Source organism: Passer montanus, unplaced genomic scaffold, assembly GCF_014805655.1.
Source record: "Passer montanus isolate IOZ18808 unplaced genomic scaffold, ASM1480565v1 scaffold23, whole genome shotgun sequence".
Lineage (NCBI taxonomy): Eukaryota > Metazoa > Chordata > Aves > Passeriformes > Passeridae > Passer > Passer montanus.
In genome coordinates this window covers 7,729,066-7,756,420 of record NW_024366926.1, presented here as the reverse complement: position 1 = coordinate 7,756,420, position 27,355 = coordinate 7,729,066, and the positions used below count along the sequence as shown (strand labels likewise).

Here is a 27,355-nt window from a genome sequence, read left to right as displayed (position 1 = left end):
TACCAGTGGGGCTTGCACCACTGCAAGCAAACCTGGATGTAACTGAAAATTCTATGTCTCGGTTTGGATTACAAGACAAAAAAAAAGTTATTTCTGTTAAAAGCAGCTGCAACTTTTATTTCATAGACCAAAAATGAAGGCCCCCACCCCCCGCATCATACACACACACATAGAAAAGGCAAGACCATTGTAACCATTCAAGTGAAGGATAATGGTGGGCAAACCTCCAGGACAGGCATCTCCTCAACACAGCTCATTCAGCACAGGTAATCCCACTCAAGTACTACAGGCTGTTTTGTTAAAAATCTCTACACACACACGCATACGCACGCACACGCGCTCTGTGCATCGCTTCAGGTCACTTTACTGCATAATTAAAACAAGAATAAAGTAATGAAAACATTGCAGTGATACAGCAACAGAGGTCTGAGGCACTCAGGGCAGAGAAGATGTTTTCTGGCAAATTTGGAAGTAGATGAGTCCAGTTCTGTGAAGCACTAACCCTCTTCCCCCACCTAAATTCTGCAGTGCCAAGGGGAGCCAAGGGTATGCAGCACTTCATATTCTTGGATCTGTGGCAACAAATTCACCAGACATTTTGTAAAGGTGTATTTTATGCCCATGATTGTATGATTTTTAATGTCTGTGTTGCTTAAGTATCTCTTGTGTTACAGTGGTGTAAGATGAAGCCTACAATGGGGTCTGAAAAATGTTTCATTACAATTCAGAAGAAAAAATTAATTCCCTCAGCAGAGACACTAAAGATGATGGAAGGGAAATGGCCTTGGAAAAAAAAAAAGGGTAGAGAAAAGAGAGGCTTAATCAATCCACACTCCTTAACATAACCATTTTCAGCTCGCCATGACCCACTAACAAAATATAAAGGGGTATATATACCAACTTTGCCCACTCTATACCCTGACTGAGGAAAAAAAGATCAGTTTTCATAGCTGCCCCCCTAAGACTTCCCAAAAGCCTGAAACTCACTCAACCAAAGGGGAAGAAAATGACCCGTTTAAAAATTACCAAAAGAAAATGAATACAGTGTTGAACGTGTTTCATTTTCACACACTCAGACTTGTTTTGAGATACTTCACTGTAAGTCTTGCAAATCCAATCCCCCACAGCTACTGTGGATGTACTTTTTAAAAATGCCCCACAGTTAACAGACGTAGGGATCCCATGAATCATGGGATCTTTTTGGTTCTTGTTGCATTCCTTTACCTAGGCAAGTCTGATACATCAGCTTCACCAAGCTTTTGGTGCAGGAGGCTGCCTGCAAGTACTGCTTTGCCAAAAAGCAGCTTATTCCAGGCAGCTGCATATAAGACAGACTTTGTTAACTTCCCATCCTATCAAATCTCCAGCACGAGAAGCAAGTCCTGCCATTAACACAGTGTGCCACCCGCAGTGGCAATCACCACCAGCAGAGAGATGGGGCAGAATTAAAGGTGGCCCGTTCTTGTACATGCGTGTCTTTCTCCCTTCTGCCCCTTCTCAGCTGACAAACAAACAAGGCCCAAAATAGAATCTGCAGAAGTAAGAGCAAGTCTTTGGAATAAGAAATGCTTAAAATCTCAGGTGCCTCTCACAAACAAAGAGTGACAGGGCACACTGAAATGGTGAAAAAAACCTGGATCCCAAAATATCAAGTCCCAGTGGGAAAGCTTACCCACGCTTTTCTAGCTAATATCATGGCAGCAACAGAAGCAATTGTGGGTCTAATTGGAAGAAAGGTGCTAAAGAGATAATTGAAGAAAAAAGGAAAGTACAGCGTGAGTGTTGTAGGTAGGAGGAAAGCAGGAAATTTAAAATCTTCTCTGCTTTTGCAGACATTGGGTCAGGTTCTTCGAGATATTCCTCTTATCTACAATCACCGAGAACAAACAAAATCTTTCTATTCTGTACTCTTAAAAAAATGCATAGTACAGGGGCAAAAAATAGATATATATTTCTTGTTCTGATGCACCTGCTCAGTGTGGGCTATCACTGGGTCATGAAGTGGGGGCGAGTGCTGTCCAGGCGGCGGGTCAGGATCTCGCAGCCCGTGTCCGTGACCAGCAGCGTGTGTTCAAACTGCGCCGAGCGCTTCCCGTCCCTCGTCACCGCAGTCCAACCGTCGGGCCAGGTCTCGTCCTGCCAGCCACCTGAAAACACAAAGCATCACTTCTTGCCAGCTTTTAAATAACAGCTATCAGTCCCACAAAGAGAAATGAAAAATCTATCAGCTCCACAGGATAGAACAAGCATCCTGTTCCATCCCTGCTTAGGAGCAAACGAGAGTAACCATTTTACTCTACTGCTAAACTGCTCACCTTCACAGATCATTGGTTCAATTGTGAATACATGACCTGGCTTCATGACTCCAACTGCCTTGTTTTCTGCAATGAAATAAACACTCAAGTTAGAAAAAAGAATACCATCTTAGTAAATGACCGAATCCTTGTCCTAACAGAATACAACAGAAACACAGTAAAGTCAGAGAAGCTTCTGAGATGATCTGCTCACTTTTATGTATACATAAAGATTTCCCTTAGCTCTTTCCTTCTCATCCACCAACACTGTAATACTTACTCAAACAGCTTAAAATTAATTGCTGTCTTTCTCTCCAACAACTGGAATTTCAACTCTAGTTCTATAAAACACTGAAAAAATATAGTACAGGAATTTCTGCATGCTTCTATAATGGAAAATCCTAATTAAAAAAACAGAAGTAGGAAGCACTTAAGATATTCAGAGAAGGCTTGGAATCTCCTTACTTGTTTGCACTGAGCCATTAGCTCCAATAAATTGTCAAAATGTGACAGTGGTTAAGTAATTCCATGATTTCTTTAATGAAAGACACACTGCCTCCTTATTACCTGGATAATGGGGTCATAGCAGTGTCAGTGATAGTGCTGTGTTCATCAGCTAACATAAAATAGCAGAGCATTTTGAGCCATCCAGGACAATAACACAGGAACTTTTTGATGTTAAATGCACCAAAAATGCTTATGTGGAGGCACATGAACTGAGGGACAGCATGACTGCAGGAGTGCATTTTGACTGGAAAAAGGCTTCAGCCCATTTCCTCTGTCCTGTTTCACCTGGAAGGACAGACAGTGCAGCTCAGATGTAACTGAGCCTGAGAGCTGGAACAAACTCCAGAACTGCACAGGAACCATTAGCTCCAAGCTACTTTGCTGCTCTAGACAATTTGCATTCATTTTATAGTCCCCTATCTAACCTTAATTGTGTTAATTTATTACACTACCTAGATCACCTAGAGGCTTTAAAAATCTCAGACATCAAGCTGTCACAACAGCAACAGAACATTTTTCTTAAAAAATTATCTTTTTGCTTTACAAACTCCTTTCATAGTAGGCTAGAAATAAGCAGCAGCATTCTTTTTTCTCCAAGAGGCTTTAAGTCCCTCAGATCTTTCCACTTAGCTTTTGCTGTGACTCTGTATTTTAAAATACCAGAAAAAAAAAACCCCAGCATCTTTCTTTCTGGGAACAGACATATTTGCTCAATTAAAAAAAAAAAGGTCCAAATAGTCAGGAAAGATAGAAATTTCCTTTGTCTTGGATTGGATTTTAATTGGTATAAAAAGCTCTCCACCTCCAAAGAATCCATATTTTCTTCATTTACACAAAAAAAAGTACATACCAGGAACTGATACCCTTTTACCATGCAATTAACAGATTTTCTCTCTTGTCAGAAAAAATAACTTGGGGAAATGATGACATAGAAAGTCAGGGATTGCTAGACTATATTCTGTAACCATAACATGTGTTAAAGCTTATTAGGAGATGGGAAGATGAAGGCAGCTGTCAGGTCTGAGGAAGTAAGTGTCCTATTATCAGGGCAGCTTTACAGCTGAAGTGAGTGTGAACTGTTGATCACTGCTTCACAATGTTTACTCTGCCCTTAGTTGTCCACTGGCACTTAAAATTCCATCTTCTACCTCTGTTTCTTAGTCTTACTGGAAAAATTGTTATGGCACCATGGACATTTCCAAAACCTACCACTACCTCTGTTCATTCCTCCTCTGCCACACACTAGGATGAAGTTTCCAGAAATACCTAATCACAACACTCAAATGAAGAAAAGTGAAAAAAATAGGATCCATATTCAGGCACAACACCCATCTGTACTATTCAAAGAGATTTTTAATTTGCATCTGTAAATGGCAGTTAGGTTTGGCACAGAACTTCTAAGGAGAAAAACATGGCATGTTTCCAGTCCATGTCAAGACAAGAATGTCTAAGGGAACTCAGCTGGGAATTCAGGCAAAAACTTTGAGCACTTACCCAGTACTGATGAGAGCTAAGACTAACCATTAGTGCAGGCAGATAATGCAAGCACGGGTTCATAAAGTATGAAGGCCAGAGTTAAAAAAAAATATTATTTGTCAAGTGCCAAAATGCCCAATTGATGGCTCAAGTAAATTGGGTGCACTGACTGCAAATCACTATTGTACAGGATAGCACAAAGGGAAGGAATACTCACTGGCATAATGGGGCACGTTAGGAGCTGTATGGAAAAGTTTGTGGATTCCATGCCCGCAGTAGCTCCGAACCACTGAAAATCCATTTGCTTGAGCGTGCTTCTGAATTATGTTCCCCAGTTCTCTGTAGCGAACACCAGGTTTTACTGCAAAATGAAAGAGATACAGAAAGGAATTTAGAGAGCTTTCCTTCAACACAACTAACTGTCAAACACCATCTCTGCAGCACTCCTGGCTTGTGTGTCCATCTGTTCCAGTATGCAACTTCCTACGATCACTTAATCCACTGAGTATGTATGTGAGTGCAATAACTTGAGAGAGGGAGGAAACTATATCATATTTAAAAAAAAAAACCACAAAAAGCCAAAAAAAACCCAAGAGAGACAGAAGAAAACGCCTTTTTCAAAAGAATACTACTTTCTTCCTTTCAAGGATGCAACTGCTCACATTAGAAGGATGTCAAAGTTTGAAATTAAAAGTAAACAACTTTCAAAGTACTTGGTGAGCTCTCACACCCTGAGATGCAGTGCTTTTTGCAGTGAATGTAGGAACCATATTTTAATATACACTTATTCCTCTACTATGTGAAAAATGCACACAAAGGACTGATATTTAGAAAAATACAGGAAAATGGGTATCTCTAGTCTTAGACAAGATTCTCAGTGACAACGCTACAGCTAATAAGAATGTTGATATTCAGGTTTAACTTTTTTGACAATCCCTTTAGGAAGCCCATCAAGTTAGAGAGTTTGAAACACATTGAAATTGTGTGAGAAATTCACTTTGAGCACTTGGGACAAGGGAGTAACATCATAAAAGCAACAATGTTTCATCATTCAGCTAAGGAAGATTCATCCCAAAAACAACCTTGAGTCCCTTAAAACAAAATATCAAGCTTTTCCAAGACTATTTCCAACTCCAGGAATATATGCTGTTCCTTCAGGAGCCAGATGTGTGGTTTTGTGGAGGAGGCATCTTAAGCAGAGTTCACATAAAGCTAAAGTTTTTGTGAAGCAACCATTTAGTTCAATTCTCTGCTAATATAAGTAACTACAACTGAAACTCCAAAGCTGAATTTACAGAAAACAACAAGAAATTTCTACTACTGGAATATACATGCTTCTCCAAAAATTAAAAAAGGACATGGTGGGGAAGAGATTAATCTGTTGTGTTTGTGCTAAATAGCTGTGAAGTATGGGCCTGACAGCACATGCAACTCATTTCAATGGAGCAAGGAGCCCTCTGCTTCCCCTCATGCAGCTCTCCCAGATAGAGCTCTGCTGGTCCAACAACATGACATTAAGAGGATTTAAAGAAGGAAGAGGTGACCCCCTTTTAATAGCTGAGACACTTGCTGCCAGAATTCCTACTCACATGCAACGCCTAAAACCCTTTAAAACACATTACAGCATCTAAAAAATGGTAAAAAACACTTAAAGTGAGAATTTTAATCTTACTGTGATGAACACAGGGAAATTTCTGTCACAGTTTCTACATCAAAGCCAGGATACAAAGGATAAGAGACAACACATGTAACATTTGCTATAAAAAAGTACAGGACAAAAGATACACACTCTTCTGGTTTAGCTCTGAAAGACAAAGGGGTCATTTCAGAACAGCAATCCCACATAACCAAGAAATCTCTATTCTTCACAGCTCAACCTGGCAGTATTTTCTTGATCACACAACAGATACACAAGACATCAACCTTATGGATTTTTGTCTTTTCAGCTGCACTAGCTATCTCCAAATTATTAACCCAAATGGTGTTCATTTTAATTTCTTTTATTTACATTTACTTTTCATTAAATGCAAGTTTAAAGCCTTACTATATATAGCACTTTAACTTCAATCTTTAGAGGCCAAGAAGTGATTAAATTATAATGGGGATTTTAAGAAGCTGCAGGGCATAAAAGATACAGATGGTACAAGTACTTCCAGGGACTTAAGAAATACTTTTGTTTTCTGAAGTTAAACATGCAGCTACCTTTCTATCTCATTGTATATCTTGATGCAGCTGCCCTGGCTGTTAACTAAGCAAGATAATTAAAGTTCTGTAGGTACTGAAAGATATGGATCTGTCTTCTCTGGCACGCTCCCAAAGAAAATCAGGAGCTCATAACTAGCTTTATGAAATAACCATCAGGTTTGGCAGGGCTGAACAGATAACTTCAGGTGCTCACACAATGCTTTACCTTACCAGTTCACTGTGCAACACCATACAAAAGTAGGGATTTCCAAAACATAATTTGCTTGTTGCATTCTCTAAGTTACTCAGATCAAGGATGTCTTACTCATCAATGGTCCAAAAAAGGCTGTTTCCGTGTCAATATCATCCACAGATCGGCTCAGCATCAAATCCATTTTCCTCATCAGCTGATATTTAAAAAGAAGCTGCAGCCACCACTCACAGAAGCATCACTGCATTACACAGCACCCATCATCAGCTGGTGACAACACACCAGAGCTTCTGTGTGCTGAGCAGTGGCAATATGAACAAACATGCTGAGAACCAAAGCTTCATGCTGCAGGCATGTCTCACCTGCATCGATGGCTTGCATTAGGCACTCATAGGTTGTCTGGACCAGCCTCCTGGCACCCTCGTCCACCTCCCCGACATAGAAGGTCTCGTTGAGATCCCCGTGGTAGCCATTGCGATAGACGGTGATATCCACTGCAAAACAGCAGGCAGGAAATGAGTGCTCTGCTCCTCACCTCCTGCCTCTCCACTGGGGAGAGAACACGTACAAATGGGGGATTCCAACTGTCAAGTGACTACTTCACAACAATTCCCTAAGAAAACTCTTCCAGCTTATCCTATAGATTCTATATAGTAATTTGTAAGTTAGTGTTGAACTGGTGAGCAGTTTGATTTAATGAAATAAAAGGAGGAGGGGGAGGAAAAAAATCCCCCAACAACGCAACACAGACACAGCAAGCTAGCATTGGTTTTTAATATAAAAATGGGAATGAGAAGCTCTTTGCTCTATGGGGATTTACCTGGTTGCAGTACTTTCTCAGAATTAATTCCAGCACTTACAGGGGAAATTAAATTTTAAAAGGTATGTAATCATTGTTTTGCATATCAAGTTGTCTTGCTACGGCAGAACTGGAACTCTTGTTTCTAAGTCTTTGTTGGTCAGCTGGTAGGTCTAACAGCTGCTAGATCACCAAACTCACTAGAAGAGTTATTGCTCTGCTATTCATGAAGAAACTCATACCCAAATCCTCTCACAGGTAAACAGTCATGAAGAGAACTGTAGTGATCAATAATGCTTTAGGAATATCATACATGAGCTGCTGAGAGAGACCAATACGATCTTGACAGGAAGATGTGGGAAAACAGACTTTGGTGCCAACAACTAGACATCCCTTGCTAGTACCTTCTGGATTACATGTTCCTGTGATTTAAAAAAAACTGTTTTGGACTTTGGCATGGCTTCCAGGCTAAAAAGTTTTAAATAAAATAACAATTGGACAATTCCTTTTAGTTGTTCATTGGGTACATTCCCTCCAAGGTATCTTTTCTATCCCTCCTTGTAAACTGTTTTCGTCTTCCTCTTCAAGAGGCTTTTGAGCTTCTACTTTACAGAAAGAAGCCCAGTTCTTTCTCATCATAACAAAGCAGAAGGCTCCAAGCTCAATCGAGTGCAGGAATGTGGACAAAGGTATGACTAAAGCCTCTTCCAGAAGGTGTTCTCTAGGGCTGAGGTACAGCCTTGGCATGCAAATAGCAGAGACACAAGGCACTGTGTAGATGAAGGCAACCATGTTGATTAGAAGGCTGGAGTACCTCTTGAATTAGAAAAAGCTGAGAAAATTCAGATTGTTCAGCCTGGAAAAGGCTTTGGGGTGACTTAATTGTGGCTTTCCAGCACCTGAAAGGAGCCAAGAAGAAAGATGGAGAGTAACTTTTACAAGAGCATGTAGGGACAGGCCAAGAAGGAATTAATTCAAACTGAAAGACAGGAGGTTTAGATTAGATACTAAACGAAAATTTTTTACAGTGAGAGTAGTGAGGCACTGGAACAGGTTGCCCAGAGAAACTGTAGATGCTCCATCCCTGGAAATGTTCCAGGCCAGGCTGGATGGGGCTTTGAGCAACCTGGTTTATACTGAAAGTGTCCCTGCGACAGCACAAGGGTTGAAGCCAAATGATCTTTAAGGTCCCTTTCAACCCATGATTCTGTGAGCTGAGCTTCTTAGGCTGGACTCCAGCAATGCCAGAATAGCTGGCAACAATAAAGAGCTGTGCAAAAGCATCTTCTTTGAAATTAAAGTAAGTTAAAGAAGCTTTGGCATACATTGTTACACGTACCCTGCAAGTTCAGAGCTTTCAACCAGACCACACCGTACCTAGACGGGGCAGCAATCATGACACTTGTTCTGAAAAGGCTGGTACCCACAGCACTAAGGTGTGTGCAAATTGTACAATTCTTACAATAGCAAAACTGTAAGAATCTAGAGCCATGTAATCAATCAATTCACACGGAACTAATCCAGTTGAATAATTCAATATACACTCTATTCACTATATATACACAGTCTGGAACAACTGGAATCTAGCCCACGAGTGGAATACTCAGGCACTATACTAATGCAGAAGAATCAGGGCAGAAGAATTATAAAGTTCTTAAAGTGGACTGAACTTTTGAAATTATTTTATTAAATAAATACATTAATTAAAGTATGTAAAGAGCAGAGGTAAATGAGAACAAGCTAACTGGTAAATGAGAACAAAAGCCCCTCTTAAGAAGCTATTCTAATGATGTTGCCTGCTTCTGAAACCTCACCTTACTGCACAGTTTAAGTGCACACAAGGTAAAAATGCTGAAGGTTAATTTTCACAGCACTTACCATTAACAATATCTCCCTCCTGCAATGGCCTCCTGTCAGGAATTCCATGACAGATCACTTCATTCACTGACGTACAACACGACTTGGGGAAATTATAATAATTCAAAGGGGAAGGATAACAATTCCTTGCAATACAAGCCTAAATAGAGAAAATACAATTCACACCAGTAAGTTTCATACAAAGAAAAAACACCATAAAAAACACGTGCAACAGCTTTACAGTAACAATGACAGGCTGAAAAGCAGTGACTCCAGAAAATAAGATTCTTCAAGCATTTCTTGGCAATGTTTTCATTATACCTTGCATTTCTTACCAGGAAGAAATTAAAGCTACTTTAATTTTGTTTCTACTCATTTTCATGTTTGACTGTGAATGCTGAGATATTCAGGTTTGAAACAATGCCTGGCAATATTTACTCAGTCTTAAAAAGTCATTTTCAATTACCGCTTTTAAGAGCCCAGTCCAAGATTTCTGCAAGACACACAAGCTAAACAAAATAATATTTAGCACTATTTTCCCCCCAGCATTAAATCCTTAAGCTGCTTCCCTTGAACTGTAATAACCTTTCTGTATTTTTGCAAAACTGACACATTTCATATATTCTTACATGTACAGACATACACATACTTTGTGACATACTGAGCAAAGTACCAGAAAAAATCTATTGTGTTACCTTTTAAATTATTTTATATTATATAGTATTATTATGTTATATATTATTAATATAATATATTATATATTTTATTTTATTATTTTTAGAAAAATAATACTGTTTTTAAAACTGCAAAATACCAATTAGGGATATCAGTCAGTATCAACAACTTGCCAAAGTTTCCATAAACTGTTGAGGAGGGGTAACTCCATGTTATCTACTAGTTGTTCACACTACACATTATGCCTAAGCAAGCAGTTTGGTGTTTAATGTAGTAGTTTGTGTTTAACAGTTTTGAACTGTTCCGTGCAGTTCAACAGAAGTCTCCAGAAAGCAGACAATCCTAGTTCAACAGCTGCAGATGCAGATAAAAGGAAAGCTCTCTAACAAACTTAACTATACCAAAAATGTTTCCTTTCCCACAATGCACAGAAGTAGCCTCAAGTACCTGATTACATGATTCATAGAGAAGACAGCAAAGCAAAAAAATTACACAATATCTATGGAAAGTTAAGGCAGGAAGCATTCTTGAACAGGTTTTTTAAACACTTCACTGGTCTGTGGCTTTATTTTGCCAAACTGCATCAAACATTGTTTCAGTTCTCTCTGAGGCACCTTAGTTCTGATTCCCAATCATAAATAATTTATTTCTCCTCTACATGTCTTAGCCAACCACAAAGTACAAGAAGTCCATGGCCTACAAATATTGTTCTTTATATAATGGTATCTGTGGAGCAGAAAGGGTTTAGAAGAAAGAAAACATAATGTTAACTGAGAAAGCAAAAGAAGAAACTTAGAAGAAATCTGAAGCCAGAAATATGGAAGCAACTAACAGAGAGAGAGAGGCCCAGGAGTTCCTAAATCACTGTGAACGTACCATTGCACTGGAGCACATTTCTGCCATCTGCACCCACCAGCTTCAAAGTGGGAAACAGTTTTACATAAAGAAATGGAATTCATGCAACAAAGAAAACCACACTATAATAATTTAAAAATAAAGAGATAGAAGAAAACACTTATAAACACCAGAAGAATAATAAACTAATCTTACTAAATGGACAGCATGATCAATTTCTTCAGTAGTTACTCCTGGTTTTACCATCATGGCAGCAACATCCAAAACTTCTCTAGCAAGCTGCAAATGAAACAATTTAAAATAGATTTAAAATTGATCTATTGACTTAATTTAAGTTTATTTAAAATAGGCCAGGACTACTCTACAAGATTTGTAACCCATTTTTGACAGCTACACTGAGATCACCAGGAAAGCTGTGTGGAGCTGGGCTCTAGAAAGACTTTGAGATGCCTCCAGGTCATGTAGTCAGCCACCTCTTTAAGAGCTGAAAATACTCCACTAAAGGTTCGGACCACATTTTCCTTGAATGCCATAAATCAGACTACCTAAATGCATTTCAAAGTTTGACTCTATGCCCAAGGAAGTGATTACAACTGAACAGCTTTATTTTCAAAAATTGTTAAGGACAGGGCTTTGTTTTGCTTTTTATTTTTTACTTAGTACCAACTCCAGGAGAGGAAAAAGTTCTCATTTCTGCACTATAAAACATATTCTTAACAGAAGCAACGTGTCAGGCACAGATTGTCTTACTACTAATAACAAATGCAGGAAACAGATAAAAGTCATACTTCTGCTTGTAAAATACTTCACTGGGAATTGGGGTCACAAGAAGAGAAAAAACCAGAAGATATAAAGCTTCCCAAACTATTTTTCAGTGCTCTAAAGTGGTTTAAAAGTTTGTACTCTCAAATGTGGTATGACAAAGTGGTAAAATCATTACAGCTTTTTTTTAAAGACTATAAAGGCACCTTGCAAGAAAAATCAAAACCCCCTTACCCTACACACTACTCGCATCCCTTCTATATCCTCAGATGACAATATTTTTATTTGAGAGGTTCCTTTTAAAGCTTGTTCTGATTCAGACATTCCTGAAAAGAAAAAAGGGAAGAGTATTAAAAAAGAAAGAAAAAAACCCATGTTATATAGAGTGATGATTGCTACACATATCCAATCCAGGAACTTCCTCAGCTTATCAAGGGCAATAGAAGTACAGATTTTCTCACCACAGCCTGAAGAAGGAAACCCACCAAGCCACAGTTATTATCATCATTATTCAGATTAATTGGAATTCATAAGCCTTCCACAATACCACAATGCCCCATGTGCTCAGGAAGCCCATTCACTTACTGCATAAAACCATCATGTCCAGTTAGTCAAAACACAACCTTAAATACCAGGTTGACAAAGAAGTTGTTTTATTCATAGCACAGCATTTTTCAACTGCTCTTAGAAAATATTTAGTGAGAATTACATTCATAAGGGTTACATGAGCTTGGGAATACATCTGGTTATACTATTGCAGTAATCAGCTGATAAAAACATGTAAATTCTTCCTACCAAATTCTGTGCAATCTCAGCTTTAAAGATGAGCAACCCTATAAAATCCAGTATTTTGTGTTGTTTTAATATTTACACTCTTTAAAAAATAACTATGGAATATCTTAAGATTAAAAAATAATGCTGACAGACTTTATAGCAGACTTTTGGGGAAATGCAAAACCCCAATACTGGTATTAAAAAAAGGAAAATATCAAAAGTAATTTTGAATGCATTCCCTCTCTGTCCAAAAATAGCTGGAACTCATATCCCAGTTTTCTTTTGGGGGTTGCATACCACAAGGTTTTCTTGGTTTTGTTATAAAATAATACATTTTCAACAGATACACTGATGCCACAGAGAATGGTTTAGTAGCATTCATCTGTGACAGTCAACTGATTGCTGTTTGTTATCAAATTAGCAACAGAACTAGGACTTGTATGTTTGAGATAAAATAAGAAAAAAAACCAAACCAAATTAACTCACTCTTAATTTCCTGTACATCTTTGAATAACAGCCCATTACAAACTTTGGACTTCCAAAAAATACTTGCAACTGTGATTTTTTAAAAATAAGTAAGTTACTGTGGAGACGTAGTAAAGTGAGAACAGATAAAAGAGGTTCCCTTCTCCAGTGTCTCCTTCATGCTTTTTCAATGGAAAGGAAAACAGAGAGCAAACATAACACTCATAATTGTGATTTGTTTCACGTTACCTAGTGGGTGGTCAGCATAATCCGGTCTCTGAATATAACTTGGCACAGGTCTTGTGGGTGTCTAAATAAATCACAGGCAAAGCTGGTTAGGTTGCAACACTTATTACAGTCACAAACACAATCACACAGCAAAATTAAATACAATATTAAATATTTCATGTGAAATATGGCTAAGTTCATTTAGAAAAAGTTGCAAAGTATGTAAACACTCCAAAAGTTCCAAGTTTCAATCCTAGACACTCTGCTGTTAGCCCCTATTGCTATCATATTATATAACTTTTAATAGCCAACTGTACAGCTTTGTAAAAATCAAATTTTATTGTCAAGTGAATCAAACTGGTTTTATAATGTATTATGCCGTACTGTAGCATTTTTTTCTGATGCTTTCCAGACTGCAAGTGCACTGGTTCCAAATACATCCCTTTTCTCTTTAGCAAGATTGCTACTTCTAATCATCACCTCAGTCAAAATCTCTAATTTCATTTCCATCTGTCTCCCAGCAGTCACAAGACCAAAAAAACAATGTTCAGAGGTTACACAACTAATTACTTAGCCAATGAAATGTCCCAAACACCTTTTTCTCCAACAACACTAACAAACACACATGGTTTCAGGCTCAGCTAATCTGTTCTCTAGTGAGCCTTTAACACGGAGAAGACTTAGAGAGAGGATGCCACTGGGGCAGCTTCTCTAGCACAGGCCAATTAGAAAAGACAAATGTAAAGAAAATGCCATTACTGCTGTAAAAAAAAGCTTCAGCTTACTCCATGTACAAACTTGTACCAATTGAAAAATGCAGTTATGTCTGTATGTAATATATATATATATATATATATATGTATACAAACACAGTTATATGTCATCATCTTCTAAACCCACCTTTCACAACCAAAGATCTTACCGACCTCTGCTGTTTTCCACCATTCCAGTGCAGATTACTGTAACCTCTATTCTTTCAGCTGTTCATCAGTTCACTCACCAGGTTATTTTAAACCACTTACATAACATAAAATAATTTATTTAAATTCTAAATGAATTCACCCGAACATTTAGAAACAGACTGCTCCATAACAGGTGAGGACAACAAACAGCAGGGAGACATCATCTGAACTAGGAGTAGCTTTTTTGCAGAATAAATGTCACAGTGTACATCGAAAGGTATGAGCCTGTTACTGATGCTCATAGGCACTCCCTGAATTATGAATATACCAGGAGATAGAACAAGTTAAACTAAAATGAACCACGATAAGGACAGCCATACATGTCCTTGCCATCATGTTCAGATCAAGAAGCTCTTTTCTCTCAGCAAAAAATGTGGGAGTTCATCAGGTCAGGAGTGGTGCATTAGCTGCTACAGAATGTGGCAGTGCTGGAGTAGAGTGGCACCTCTTGCTTACCAGTGGATAGTGTGGCCTGAGTTTCCCAGTGTATCGATAACCAGACCAGGGATTTGTGTTAACATCACCTTCCAGGCTCCAGGAGGAAACTTCACGCTTAGCTTTTTCATCTTCTGAAAAGACAGGAAAAACGGGGAAAAAAGTTGCAGCAGCAAAACCTGTCCTACTAAGAAGGAGAACTGTGGGGTCTGGAAAGTGACTTACAAGTGCTAAGTCTAAACCTGACTCCTTCTGGAATTTCAGATACTGATATATGAAAGTGTAAGTAGCAGTTATCATTTTGTATTGTCCATTCCAAATTTTCGCTCTTCCTACCCTATTCAACAGCAAACTGGGGAATGTCAGGACTGAATGCACAAAGGAAGTGTAGTAATTAAGTTGTTCTTCATTTGCAGTTTCATAACACAGTGCTTGTTTTCATTCCTGGGAAAAAAAGCCTGTTTCTTCAGAGGCACTCAGGATCCCTTCAATTAACACCCTTGCACTGCAGGGGAACATTCCTTCCTTATGATCTCCCTTTGCACCCAGCGACCAAAATGACCTGAGGTGGGAAGACCATCCAAAGGTGAAAGGGAGGCCATCCTACTGTCAGCCTCAACACAGGGAGGCTGCTACCCCTCCAGAGCTGATGGAGAGAGTGCAGGTCCTGCCACTTCTGCAGTTCAGGACAAGCAGTGCTCACACCTTAGGAGATGGTCCCAAACTGCTGGAGCTTCCCAGCTCTCTGAACCCTGTGAAATTCATGTCTGACGTGGTCCAATGACTGACTTCATTCACAAATAACACAATTCTTCAAATTGAAGGTGTTTACATCAAGGATTGAAACACGCACATCCTCAGAATTTCTATGAGGGCAAATTGAAGGTGTTTACATCAAGGATTGAAACACGCACATCCTCAGCAATACCAAAAGGAGTACTTACTCAGAAAGAGAAGGCAAGAGTTTTAAGAAAGAGCACAGTAACATTAATCTTTAACTCATAACTGGATAACTTGTTTGTTCTCTCTTTTTATATCTCAGAAGGATGAAGAGGTAGCAAAAGGTCTGCCACTGCAAGCCCTAATGTCAATTCCTCAGAACCTCTGTGGTTGACATCTGAGCCATCTGCTCAAATGGCATTCAGTTCAGATGAAACTGAGAAATAACAATTTAAAAGCCAAAGCTGTTCATATTTACACAAATTAATAGGATGCAGAATGCAAGTGTGAACTGTTGGATCCCTACACTGGGAAGGCAGAAAGAAGGAAAACATTTGTAATTATCTGTACTACTCCAACCTATTTACCAAACAACATTTATCATAGAAAAAGAAGCCTTATTAGGTTTTAGGAAAAGAGGTAAATTATTTTAGGATGTGAGTTTCTGCCATATCACTTTTTAACTCTACCTCCCTTTTCAACAGGGCTTAATGAAGATAGGTGGTGGCAGGGAGAAGGCAAAGGGGCAGAACTGAGGTCTGCCCTCTTTGGTTTTAAACTTATGGGTTATTTTCTCTACTCATATAAGGTAGAATCTACTCATATAAGCAGAGGGTAATCCTTCTCCCAGTATTTCTGTGCCAGAGCTACCAGCTGTCACTAGGGCTTGCAGATACTCTTACCACCTTGAAGTGAACTCAGCAAAATCCTAGCTATGATACATCCTCCATCAGTGGCTGCACCATGGACACAAGCATTCTCCCTTTTTTCCCAAAAATGTACAGAACAGCTGCACTCTGACTCACTTGTGTTCCAGCAAGTGTCTAATCACAAAGACTTTGCAAGAACCTTTCCCACTGTACTGCCTTTGACTGCATTAGACATCAAAATGCTATGAAGGAACACTGCCTTACAATAGTGATTTATTATTCTCTTTGCCCTTTATTTCAGCACCCCTCTTTCTGTGCTCATATACCTGGCAATGTAGCTCAAGCAATAATTCATGCAAACAGAAAAGTGAACAGAAACAAACACTTCTGTGAACCTTTGACTCTAAAATTTTACACAGCACTTTTGCGTGTCGAGAATTGGACAAACTTTTGGATATGCATCACCCAGTGCCAGGTATCTTGGAAAAAACCCCACTACCACTCCTAGGCAGAGAAGCACAGAGCAGTTGAGGTTGGAAGGGACATCTGGAGGTCATCTGGTCTGATCTCCAGTTCAAGCAAGGCTACCTACAGCTCACTGGACAAAACAAATACAAAAAAATATGAAAATGCATTTTAAAAAGTAATGTACTTACTTGCTTTCTTGTGTAATAACTTGTGAGTGGCCCAGCTTCCTTTAAAGCATTCCTAGAATTGCAAACAATAATATATAAATACATGTTTTAAGCATTATTTACATGGACAGACATGCCAAGCTGACAAAATAGAGAAGTAAATCTATTTTAAAAGAAAACTGGAAGACTGTTTTTATTAACTCTTGCAGCAATATGCACTAAATACTACTGGCAACTGCTAGTCTTAACAACAGAAAATATCACATTCAAAAGTTTATGAAACAGAATAGGCAGAAAAAGCACAGCCAAACAGACAACACCCATGGCAGTGAAATACACTGACATAATCCTATATATTGACTATTTATAATTTCAATGAGTAAATAAACACCGTGGTGGCTGCAGGTTGGCTGAAGCAGTCTATCTCTGTACCTGATCTTACAGCACTGCAGTGAGCAGCAAGGTCCTCCCTTGACTCCTACAAGGAGCCATCTCCCTGCTAATTGCATCCCTTCTGCCTCCTGCTCCAGCACAGGAAAGCAACAGAGGCCAATTAGCACAACCACAGGGGAACTAATGAAGTAGACTAAAGGTCGGAAATGAGGGCTGCTGAGTGAAAATAAGAAATTGAAAAAAAAATTATTGAGAAAGTTGAAATGGAAATCTAGAAAAGAGTGACTGTGGAGGAGTTTGGTCTTTTCTCTTCTTCCCAAGCAGAAATAGAGCAGTTCATGCAACGAACAAAGAACCAGCAAAGGGGCAGATGGAAATGACCAGCAGCTGGAGAATAAAGAAGGACTAAGATGAAGAAAATACATGAAAGAAAAGAAAAGAGATTTTAGTAGAAAAACCGCAGAGAGCAGCATTAAAGGTGATCCTTTAAGGTGCTAATTAGCAAATTACTTGGGTTTGTAGCAGAAATTCTAAATCAATGCCTATGTGCACTCAAAACATCCATTAAGAAACTGCTAATTCCAATCATTGACAATTACAGCTGAATTTCTGAACAAAGAGGCAGGAAGCAAACTGGTTTTCTTCTTAAGGAGAAACAATACTAATGCTGAATCATCACTGTAAAACTGCCATCCAGAGCCAACAACTGATTCAACCTAAAGTATACAACACTCCACCAGTCCAAGACAACACATCTGCAAACTGAGCCCAGCTTGTAACACTCTACCCTTGCTTCAGGGTTGCTCTTGAGTGCTCTGAGCAGTCTGCTCCTCTTGAGTCACCTTCTCCCTCCTCCCTCATTAGCCTTGCAACCAGTGGGTACCAAAGTGCACTCACAAGCACACAGTGCAGTGGTGCACAAGCAGACCCTGCTGGGTGTGTGCTGCTCCCCTCATGACCAGAACCAGCTGCTCGTTGTGTTGCTGCCCCACACACCAGGAGTGCCTGCAGTGCCAGGAGCTCTGAAACCAACACTCACGCGATGACCGGAGAGAACGTCACTTCCAGCAGCAGCCCAAGTTTACTGTCACACTTATATAACCCACTGCACACACAGACCTTTGCACTGCACTGTTCTCTGCTGGGCAGCTGGGAGAAAAGGAACAGGTTTTAACTGAGGCCTGCTTTAGGGAAAAGAAAATAATAAAAAAATAAAATCTAAAAATGCTATTTCAAGGACACTGGAAGAACCAGTAAGGTTTTAATCCCCTTTCAAACACGAGGTTTTTGTTCTGAAGCATAAAAGAAGGACTAAGCAGCTAAGGACTTAGAGTAGCTACCAAGTCTGCAAGCCTAGAATCCACTTTTTTGAATATAAAAGAATATTTGGGGAAGGAAGACATACATCAGCTGTGGCAATTACTGATTATAGTTCATTCTCTGCTTTCCCATGAAATTTTGGGGGATGTTCTCCAATGCCCTTGCTTTGTCCTACACCAACAGCCTTTCCTCTCTCCTGGCTCCTAACCAGAAAAAAACAGGCAAACACAGCACCAGGGACAGTAGCATAACTCAAGAGGCTCCATTTTGGCTTTTCATTTCCTGCAGCTGTGGACAACCTAAGATGATTCTGCATAATGCTACCATGTGCCTAAGTTCTCCCAAACAAGTTTCCCAGATTTTACTTGTCCTCTTCTCTCCAGAAGAGGAGTAGCTCTGCCAGAACTCCTGGGGCTGAGCTCCAAAGCTGCTGCAGCCCGAGACAACCAGACACCCACACCATGTGCACATTCATCCACTGCAACAGGCACACACAGTACATCCCAAGCATTTTGGTGAGCAGGGGCTGTCACAAGAGCACTGAACAATCCATCAATCTCTCTGCCTTGGTCTGACACTTCTGGAAGGCACATTCAGAGGACATGCTGCACATCCACCTACAGCCCATCTATTCTGTGTAGGATCAGTCACATGCTTCCCTGCGAGCACCGGACTGGCCGGGTACATACAAATTATTTATGTTCAACAAGGTACTGCACAAGCACCACATTGCACATGACTGCAGAGCTCTGCCTTGGCACTTCCACATAAAAATACGGCAGCTGTCATCTCACAGGGTGGAGAATCAGAGCTCTGGCAACAAAGCACTCCCCAAGTACCACTGCACATTGCAAACACCCTCACCCCTCTATACTGCAGACTTCCCAACAAGCTAGGGAAGAAACCTACTCTTTCTCTCCATCTGGACCACTTTTTGGAGTCTTTTCTGGAGAAAATTATGCTTTTCACTGAGCCTTCTCCTGACACATCATCTTCAATCTGGCTATTACCATTCCTGTCTCTTAACAATTCTTCCGTGTTCCTATGCCCTACCCAGGTCAGGATATAAAATTTTCAATGACTAAATAAACAAAATCCAGGGAAAAACAAAAATACAGGGTGACTTTTAATATTAAAATGAAGAAAATAAAGGTGGAGGTTTTTTTCAGATACAGTGAAAAAAGGAACATGTAACACTGCACAGCTATATTTTAAAACATTAAATAGCTTCAGGGGGAAAGTACACATGAACAATATGAATTTGGCTTCAAGTTCCTTGGAAGACTTCCTAGGTTTCATTTCAAGCACTACATAATCCATTAACATGCCTGATATTAATATCCCCACCCTTCTCACCTAAAGCATGTTTCTTTTTTATTGCATGTGACTTTTACACCTCAATGGAGACAGATGTGGAAACACTGAAGAGGACTGTACAAGAAAAGAGTCAAGTGTATGACAAAAAAAAAGCAGAGGGTAATCCTTGACTTGTTTAGAGCAATCCTGGGTACAACTATTCTATCGGTAAGAAAAATATAAATGTGTCTTCCAGACAGAGACTATCAACATATTGAAACCTTCACCAACATTTCTGGCTTCAGGACATTCTTAAGCCAGTCCCACTGGTTTTGTGTTTAGAGACAGATTCAACCCAGTGTTCATCAGAATATACCAAAAGGTAGCCAAAGGCACAACCAGCATCACCATTTGAAAAGATTCCTGTTGGATCCCCTTGTGGAAGCTGTGTTATTTCTGAAAATGATATTTGCCTTAAGGAGTCGCCCAATATCAAGAGAATCATGTGGCATAGCAGCATTTGTTTTATAGCACGGTGCATTTTCACTATGAACACATAGATCACTACCAAATACCTCAAGGTTTTCTTTTTAAATCAACCATTGAAAGAACAAAGCCCTTTAAAATAGCTATTGAAGTAATTAGGAAAAAAAATTCTCCTATGTTTATTGTCATCTTTACAATAACAGAAAGCATCTTATTCATTCAGTTCATGTATGCATACAATTGGATTAAGAGGGGGAAAAGTACAGCCAACTGCAAATTCCACAGGCAAAAAGGATGCTCAATCAATATTAGGATATTACTACACTACAAACCTGTGTATAGCACAGATATAACAAACTAGATTTAAATCAGCTATCCAGAGACATGGATGCCCCAGCCCTAGATGTGTTCACAGCCACGATGGATGGGGCTCTGAACAACCTGGTCTAGTGGAAGGTGTCCCTGCCCATGGCAGAGGATTGGAACTAGATAGTCTTTAGAGTCTGTTCCAAGCCAGACCACTCTATGACAGCCAAGCCCAGGAAGCTACGCAGGCACCACAGCACAGAATCCGAGACATGCTGACAAACCGTGTTTCTGAACTGCCTCTGCATGGGAAAGGCTCATTTCAAGTTAGCTCTGGCAATCCCTCTGTCAGCACTCCAACTTTTGTCCAACTTCCACAGAACTATGCCCTCCATCCTCTATGGTCATCGTTTAGAGCCACTGCGATGAATTTCAAAAAATATCTACTTTACAGAAAATTTTTAAAAAGATAGTCAGAATCAAGACTATGAGGACAGACTGTCTCTTTGCATGTCATTATATCCTGAACTGCAATGGACAAACTGCAAGCGCCAAGCAGCACACTGTAGCTAAAAATATTCTGAGCAATCTTTTTAACAGAATTTACAAATGTCCTTCAGAATGTAAAACTGTCTGGGGCTTAACCTGAGACCATGTCATTTTGCATAATGAGAACTCATTTTTAACCAAATACCTTAAAGGTATGCAAAACAGAAGACAAAAAAACCCTCTGAAGTACAGCATTTAGTTTAATACCAGGCTATCAATTATATATACATATTAAATACAGCACAGATTAACTTATATTTTACCCATAAATACAAGTATGTTGAGGTGTTAATCCATTTGATGTTAAATGAAACAGCTGACTCTTTTCAGCATGCTGAAATCCTTCTAGGGTAGTACAAGCCCACAGAGGCAGCCTCCAGTCTGAAAAGCTCTGCACAAAATTCCCAAAGTAGTCTAAGCAGCACACATGAATAGTCAGTTTTTCAGAAGAGTCAGATATGTGTTTTCAGAATATACGTTTTCAACTCCAAGAGAAGCACTTACATGCAGAACCTTGGTGTCAGCAGGGTTGATTGACTTTCTCCTTCCTCGCTAAGACCTCATCTTACCCTGAGACTCCTGGGTTCCTCATGACCAAGTCCTTCCTTTGAGGAAGGGACTGCATTTTGCAGCTCTTCAGATTTACAGAAACATACAACTGATTTTTGAGTGTAGTCAAGGAACAATGGACCAGAGGAATTCCAACTGGACTATCCTGTCAGTACATGGAACACTAGCTCAGCAAGTCTGCCTACAGGAGTCTGAAGTTTTACTTTCGGAAAATCATGAGGGCTCAGCCTTCCTATCTCACCAACAATCAGGTGCTTACCTCAGACACAGGTATTCATGGGGATTTATAGGCAATTGAGAATGTCAGCTTCCTGATGAAGGAAATCTGATTTTCTAGAAGATGGTATCAGCTGAGTGCCATTTGTGCCTGAGGAAACTCCTATGTGCTGCAGCTGGATCCAAGCAGCTGGTTTCAGCCTATTTCAGGCACAAACAACAGTGAACCAAGGATGAAACACTGCACTGATGTCCTATGGGCTGATGTGAGAGAGGACAAAAAATAGTTTCATCCAGGTCTATTGCTCCCCATCCCCAGCACACTGACAGTGAAAGGAAACAGCAAAGCAGCAGATGGGACAACAATCTTCTCTTCATGTCCCCCGTTTTCCACAAATTTCTGTCACCTCGAGCATCCAAAGCTGTCAAGGGCCCAGGGCTGAGTGTCAGTGAAAAACGTGCCTTCCAGAAAGCAGTAAATTGTATATAAACTCACTGAGAGAACAGAACAGCATTTCTTTCCTGAACAAGTCATACCCCACCTCAGATATCAAGAGGTATCACGAGATATTGGGAGGCACCCACCAGTGCAAGGAGACACTGGCCCTGACTGCACAGTTCAGAGAAACTGATACCCCTTCAAGCACCTAAAACACACGTGGCAGAGTCACCAGATAACCCCAGCCCTCACTTCTGACTCCAGAACCTCACTTCATACACCTGGGGCTGACAATACAAGGGCACACAAAACAGGAAGGGGCAACACTTCTCCTTGAGAAAGTTATGACTACTGTTAGCATACAACCCATGGCCACCAGCCCTCAGAGAAATAAAAATGGCAAAGGCCACTGACTTCAGAGTAAGAGTGTGCTTCCAGAACGTGTCTACAATTCTTTCTAAATTTGGCTGGAGAAATGGCCCTGTACCAGCACCTAGTCCACACCACAGTAAATCTATTTTGTTTTGTCCTAGACACTTATATAAGTAGTATGAAAGAGGAAGTTTATCACAAAAGCAACACAAAATCACTAACAAGTAATCCATTCATAATTAGAAGACTGATACAAAAATGGTTCTCAAGAACAGTCACTACTCTCCCCTTCTTTATCCTTCAGCCACTTGTAGAAGACATAAAGAAATGCAAAGTGTCTATTTAAACACAAACTCTTTATGTATACACACAATGCACATGCAAGTGACTGTATCTGTAAGGCAGATTTCATAATAACAAATTCATCTTAGCAAGAGAAACTCTACACCTGAGATGTGATGCTGGACATCTGTGTGATTTCCACATTCAGAAGACAGACTGAATTACTGTATCTCACCATAAGATGATCAACACACACAACACTGCAGTAAGTCTCTAAATAAAAGAAACCAAGATGGTGAAAAAAGGCAGCTGGTAGTGACAGTACTTGATTTACTAGCCTAAAATATTATTAAGGGTTAACAGCAGACAGCATCCCTCAAAAGAACAGTTCCTCTTGTTACAGCCTGAAGTGAAAGGGAAAAAAACAAGCCAGGGTTCAACACACATCCTCAAGAGCTTCTCTGCTGCAAAAAGCCATTTCTACCTTGTCTCCATGACCAGCTCAAAACCTCCCTGCTAGGCCACATGGCTCCCTCTCCATCCATGATCCACAAGCACAACAATTATTTAGCAGCTGTACCCAGCTTCCAAGGTGCCCAAGAGCCAGGGAGGAAACAGTCTTGGCTCAAAGAAATCCCAGAGAATGTCAAATTACTCCAGCCTAAGCATTTTCAGGGCATGTTGCTGGGGCATACATTTAGATACAGAGAAAGATAAAAAAAATAAGTGACCAGAATAACACCCTTTCTCCCAGAAAGGAGAAACACAAATTATAAATCCACCAGGGAAATCATTGTCTTGATGCAATCTACTTGGAAAGTTCACTTCAATTTTCTATGTGCAGTCATGAAAAATAATTTTTAATCAAGCTCCACACTACACTGGGATTCTCAGCCCTATACTTACTATATTTACCTCCTATACCTTTCAGTCCTGTATCAATTTTTTCTTAGCAAATGTTACTAACTTATAATCCAAACACATGGTTTCACATGGTTACCATCCTACAGCAGTTCACAATTTTCAGTTGTTTAATCTTAGCACTAGAGAAAATAAATTTCTACAAATTTGGTTTTAGCTCTGATTGGAGTTTTGGCTGTATTAAAAAGTCATTGTAGGCTTCCAAGCAGATTAATTACCAGGTGTCCATGCCCATACAGATGCTTTTACCTGTCAAAGAGATGCCAGATAGCTTGTGGCTCCCAGTCCACCCTCAGCCCAAAGGAAGTGCCCACACGTGTGGCTAACACCAGTGCATTCCATAAGGACAGGCTGACTTCATGGCTGGGCTAGACTGGGCCACAGTGGGCAAGCCTGCTCTTCAGCAGCACACTCCTGAAGTGTTTCATGACCCTGCAGTGCTAAACCAGCAAAAAAACCCCCAAAAAATTAATCAACTGCTTTTCCTCCATTTAAAAGAAAACTCTGAAGACCTCAGAAGTGGCTCAAACCAGCAAAAAAAAACCCCAAACAATTAATGCAACTGCTTTCCCTCCATTTAAAAGAAAACTCTGAAGACCTCAGAAGTGGCTCACCAAGGAATCAGGGACAGCCTAAGCATCCTTGTAGAAGGCTACATCCTTAGAGGGAGGGTGCAGCACCATGCCAGCTACAAGACAGGCTGTGCTGTGAGGTGGAATAACACCCTAGGTCTACTCAATAGCTTATCTAGGAGTTATTTATGCATGTAAGACCAGAATGGAAAGAAAACCACCAAAGAGAGAACTCCAGAAAAGTTTCACCCATGCTAACCAGTCCACTGCTGTCAGCTGAAACTTGCTGGAAGTTCAGAGAAAATAATAATCTTTCACTGGCCATGTGCTTATTTGAAGAGGCAGCCAGGTTGTCAGCAGCACCTCACCCACACTCCTGACTGTGCCTGCCAGACACTGGGGCAGGACAGCAGCGAGTCTCTCCATGGCATGCACCGGGTGACAGCGAGTCTCTCCATGGCATGCACCAGGTGACAGCCAGTCTCCTCCATGGCACACGCCAGGTGACAGCCAGTCTCCTCCATGGCAGAGGAGAGCTGGAGCCTTGGGACAGTTCCATGCTGGGCCCCACACAGGGTACTAAGGGGGGCTAAGGGTCCTTGCTAGAGGAGGAACACGGGGACTCTTCTCTCTGTACGTAACATTTCTTGCACATCTCTGTAACACCTCGCCCCAAAACCTCCAAAGCACCTTCAGTGTGCTTACCCACATTCCTGACTGGCACAGCAAAGCACAACATGCCTCAAGTCACTCAGAAATGAGATGACTGGGATTCCCAGTTCAGTACTTCATTTTCTAGGCAGGACAGCTTTACAAGCATGTAGTCAAGTTATCCAGCCACCTATTTTAACAAGCCAAGAAGTATTTCCAGTAATTCCCCTTCTTCCTAACAACAGCAGCAGATACTTCCAAATAATTAAACTCAGTATATAGAAAACAAGAATCTCTGCATCCCATATGGAATTAGATGAGTTAGAGATGGGAAGGAGAGGAGTGAAGCTGTAACTGGAACTCCTCACATTGGCCTGTTCGTTCTCTTAACAAATGGTTTTGTCATCACTGACTGATATTTATATATACCAATGATGCATTTATGATGAGTTTTATATCAGACATGTCAAAACACGCAGTAAAACCTAGAGCAAATCCTAGAAGTTAACCACAAGCACCACGTGGGAACTAGAGATACAGAATTGTCAGAACAATTCTGAGCTGCAGTTGCTCTATTTTGGCATTGACTCCCAGCCTAGGGCACGGAGATTTCAGGGGAAAGTACCAGAAGCTGTGCAGCAGGTGTGTCACAAGCACGTGAGAAATTTTCCCCTAGTCCTATGCAAACCATAACTATCAGCTTACATCCTGACTCAGGAAAAAAAATTCTTCCCAATTAATAAATTAATCTAGCTGATGTGACTGAATTATTTTCTTATGTTTAACTACAAAAGTTCAATGAATTTACTCTGACTTATAATTGTGACAAGGAAAGCCAGTGTTAATGTCTGTACTAAACACATATATCCTCACTGATTTTGACAGAATTACACACACAAAAAGTTCAAAGGGTTAGGCTATGTATTTCAGTGCACTTTTGAAAGTTAATTAAAAAACCAAACAAAACCAAAACAAACCCCACAAACAAAAAACACTCATCAGACAGCTCTTTCTATAGAAGGACCACACTCTGTTACCAATGTGGCCCATAGAACTCGTTCAATTCTCACATTTCTACCGGGAGCTGACTGCTCTATGACATGTGGCCTAACCTGAACCTTCCTGTTTGGCACCCTCAGAGCACACCACCAAAGGACATAGTGGGGAAAAAAAAAGTTAGGAACAAAAAGGGAACAATACAAAAAAGGAAGAGTATCAAATAGTTTTCACAGAAACTCATAAGTTAAAGAAAATCTGTTTTCAGAGCAACAAGTCTCCCGGTGTCTATCAAAGCCGAGCAACTCCAGAGCTGACGCCGGCAGGGAAACGCAGCCGCTGGAATTTGATGAGCACGTCCTCACTTTGTCCCACTAAGCCTTTATTTTTAAGGGCAGCACTCGGACCACCCGCACCCTCAGGCAGAGGAACATCCGTGCACCCTCTCACGAGCTCTCCGGCTGCGCTTTCGTGCCGCCGAGGTCCCGCACCGCCCGCGGCCACGAGGAGAAACGGGGCTCCCGCCCGGCCGGGGCCGCCAGCCCGGCTCCCCCGGCCCCAACAACCGAGGAACCGAGGGGGAACTCCGTGCGGGGTCCCTGGCCGGGCGCTGCAGGCCCAGGCCGGGCGGGAGCGGGCGGGCAGAGAGGCAGAGCCGGGCACGCCGGGCCGGGCCCGGGCGGCCGGGAGCCGGCGCGGGGAGCTGGATCCTGCGCCCGCCGCACGCCCGGAGCGCCGAGCGAGGGGCTGGGCCGCGGGGAACCTCACCTGCGAGCAGAAGTAGGAGCCCTGGATGCCCAGCTTGAGGCAGGTGGGGCACTGCAGCTTGGCCTCGCTGCTGCAGCCGGCGGTCTCGCAGACTCTGCGGGTCTCCACCGCCGCCGCCATGCTGCCGGGCGGCCACGGGGGAGGAGCCGCCGCCCGGAGCTGCCGCCGGCTGGGGCGGGCGGGGAGAGCAGGACGGACGGAGGGAGGGACGGAGCGGGAGAGGGAGGAGGCTCCGGGGACTCAGAGCCGCATGCAAGTCGGCCTTGAACGCTGCCAGCCATGGGCCATTCACAGCTTCTCTGGGCGACCTCGCCACCCTCACGGTAAAAAGGGGTTTAGCCTATTGAGCCCGGAGAACTGAGAGGAGATCTCATAAATGTCTCAAAGGTGGCTGTCAAGAGGACGGTGCCAGACTGTTTTCGGTGGTGCCCAGTGACGGGATGAGGAGTTAACGGCCATAAACTACAGCACAAGAAGTTTCACCTCAACATGAGGAAGAACTTGTTTGCA

At 41.2% G+C, this 27,355-nt stretch overlaps 1 protein-coding gene across 2 annotated transcripts; it reads right to left on the bottom strand.

Annotated features, from left to right (window-relative positions):
- Nucleotides 1-90: 90 nt before the first annotated feature.
- On the bottom strand, nucleotides 91-27,012 carry METAP1 (methionyl aminopeptidase 1). 2 transcript variants are annotated; one of them, XM_039710539.1, is made up of 11 exons: nucleotides 26,846-27,012; nucleotides 16,730-16,781; nucleotides 14,506-14,615; nucleotides 13,109-13,169; nucleotides 11,855-11,946; nucleotides 11,054-11,137; nucleotides 9,350-9,488; nucleotides 7,035-7,166; nucleotides 4,495-4,638; nucleotides 2,316-2,381; nucleotides 91-2,147 (listed from the first exon to the last, which is right to left on the bottom strand). In XM_039710539.1, exons 1-11 carry the CDS (start codon nucleotides 26,963-26,965, stop codon nucleotides 1,987-1,989), a joined length of 1,161 nt encoding a protein of 386 aa, XP_039566473.1. In that variant the 5' UTR covers nucleotides 26,966-27,012; the 3' UTR covers nucleotides 91-1,986. The 2 variants fall into 2 exon arrangements, with proteins under 2 accessions (XP_039566473.1, XP_039566472.1); XM_039710538.1 differs by having other exon boundaries at nucleotides 14,506-14,618; nucleotides 26,846-27,011.
- Between the last annotated feature and the right edge of the window lie 343 nt (nucleotides 27,013-27,355).

Coding starts and splice junctions, on each gene's coding strand:
- METAP1 (XM_039710538.1), bottom strand. CDS start 26,965: ATGGCGGCGGCGGTGGAGACCCGCAGAGTCTGCGAGACCGCCGGCTGC. Junction 7,167..9,349: donor GGAGGGAGATATTGTTAATG/GTAAGTGCTGTG, acceptor GCTGTTTTGCAG/TGGATATCACCGTCTATCGC. Junction 2,382..4,494: donor TAACGTGCCCCATTATGCCA/GTGAGTATTCCT, acceptor ATTTCATTGCAG/AAAACAAGGCAGTTGGAGTC.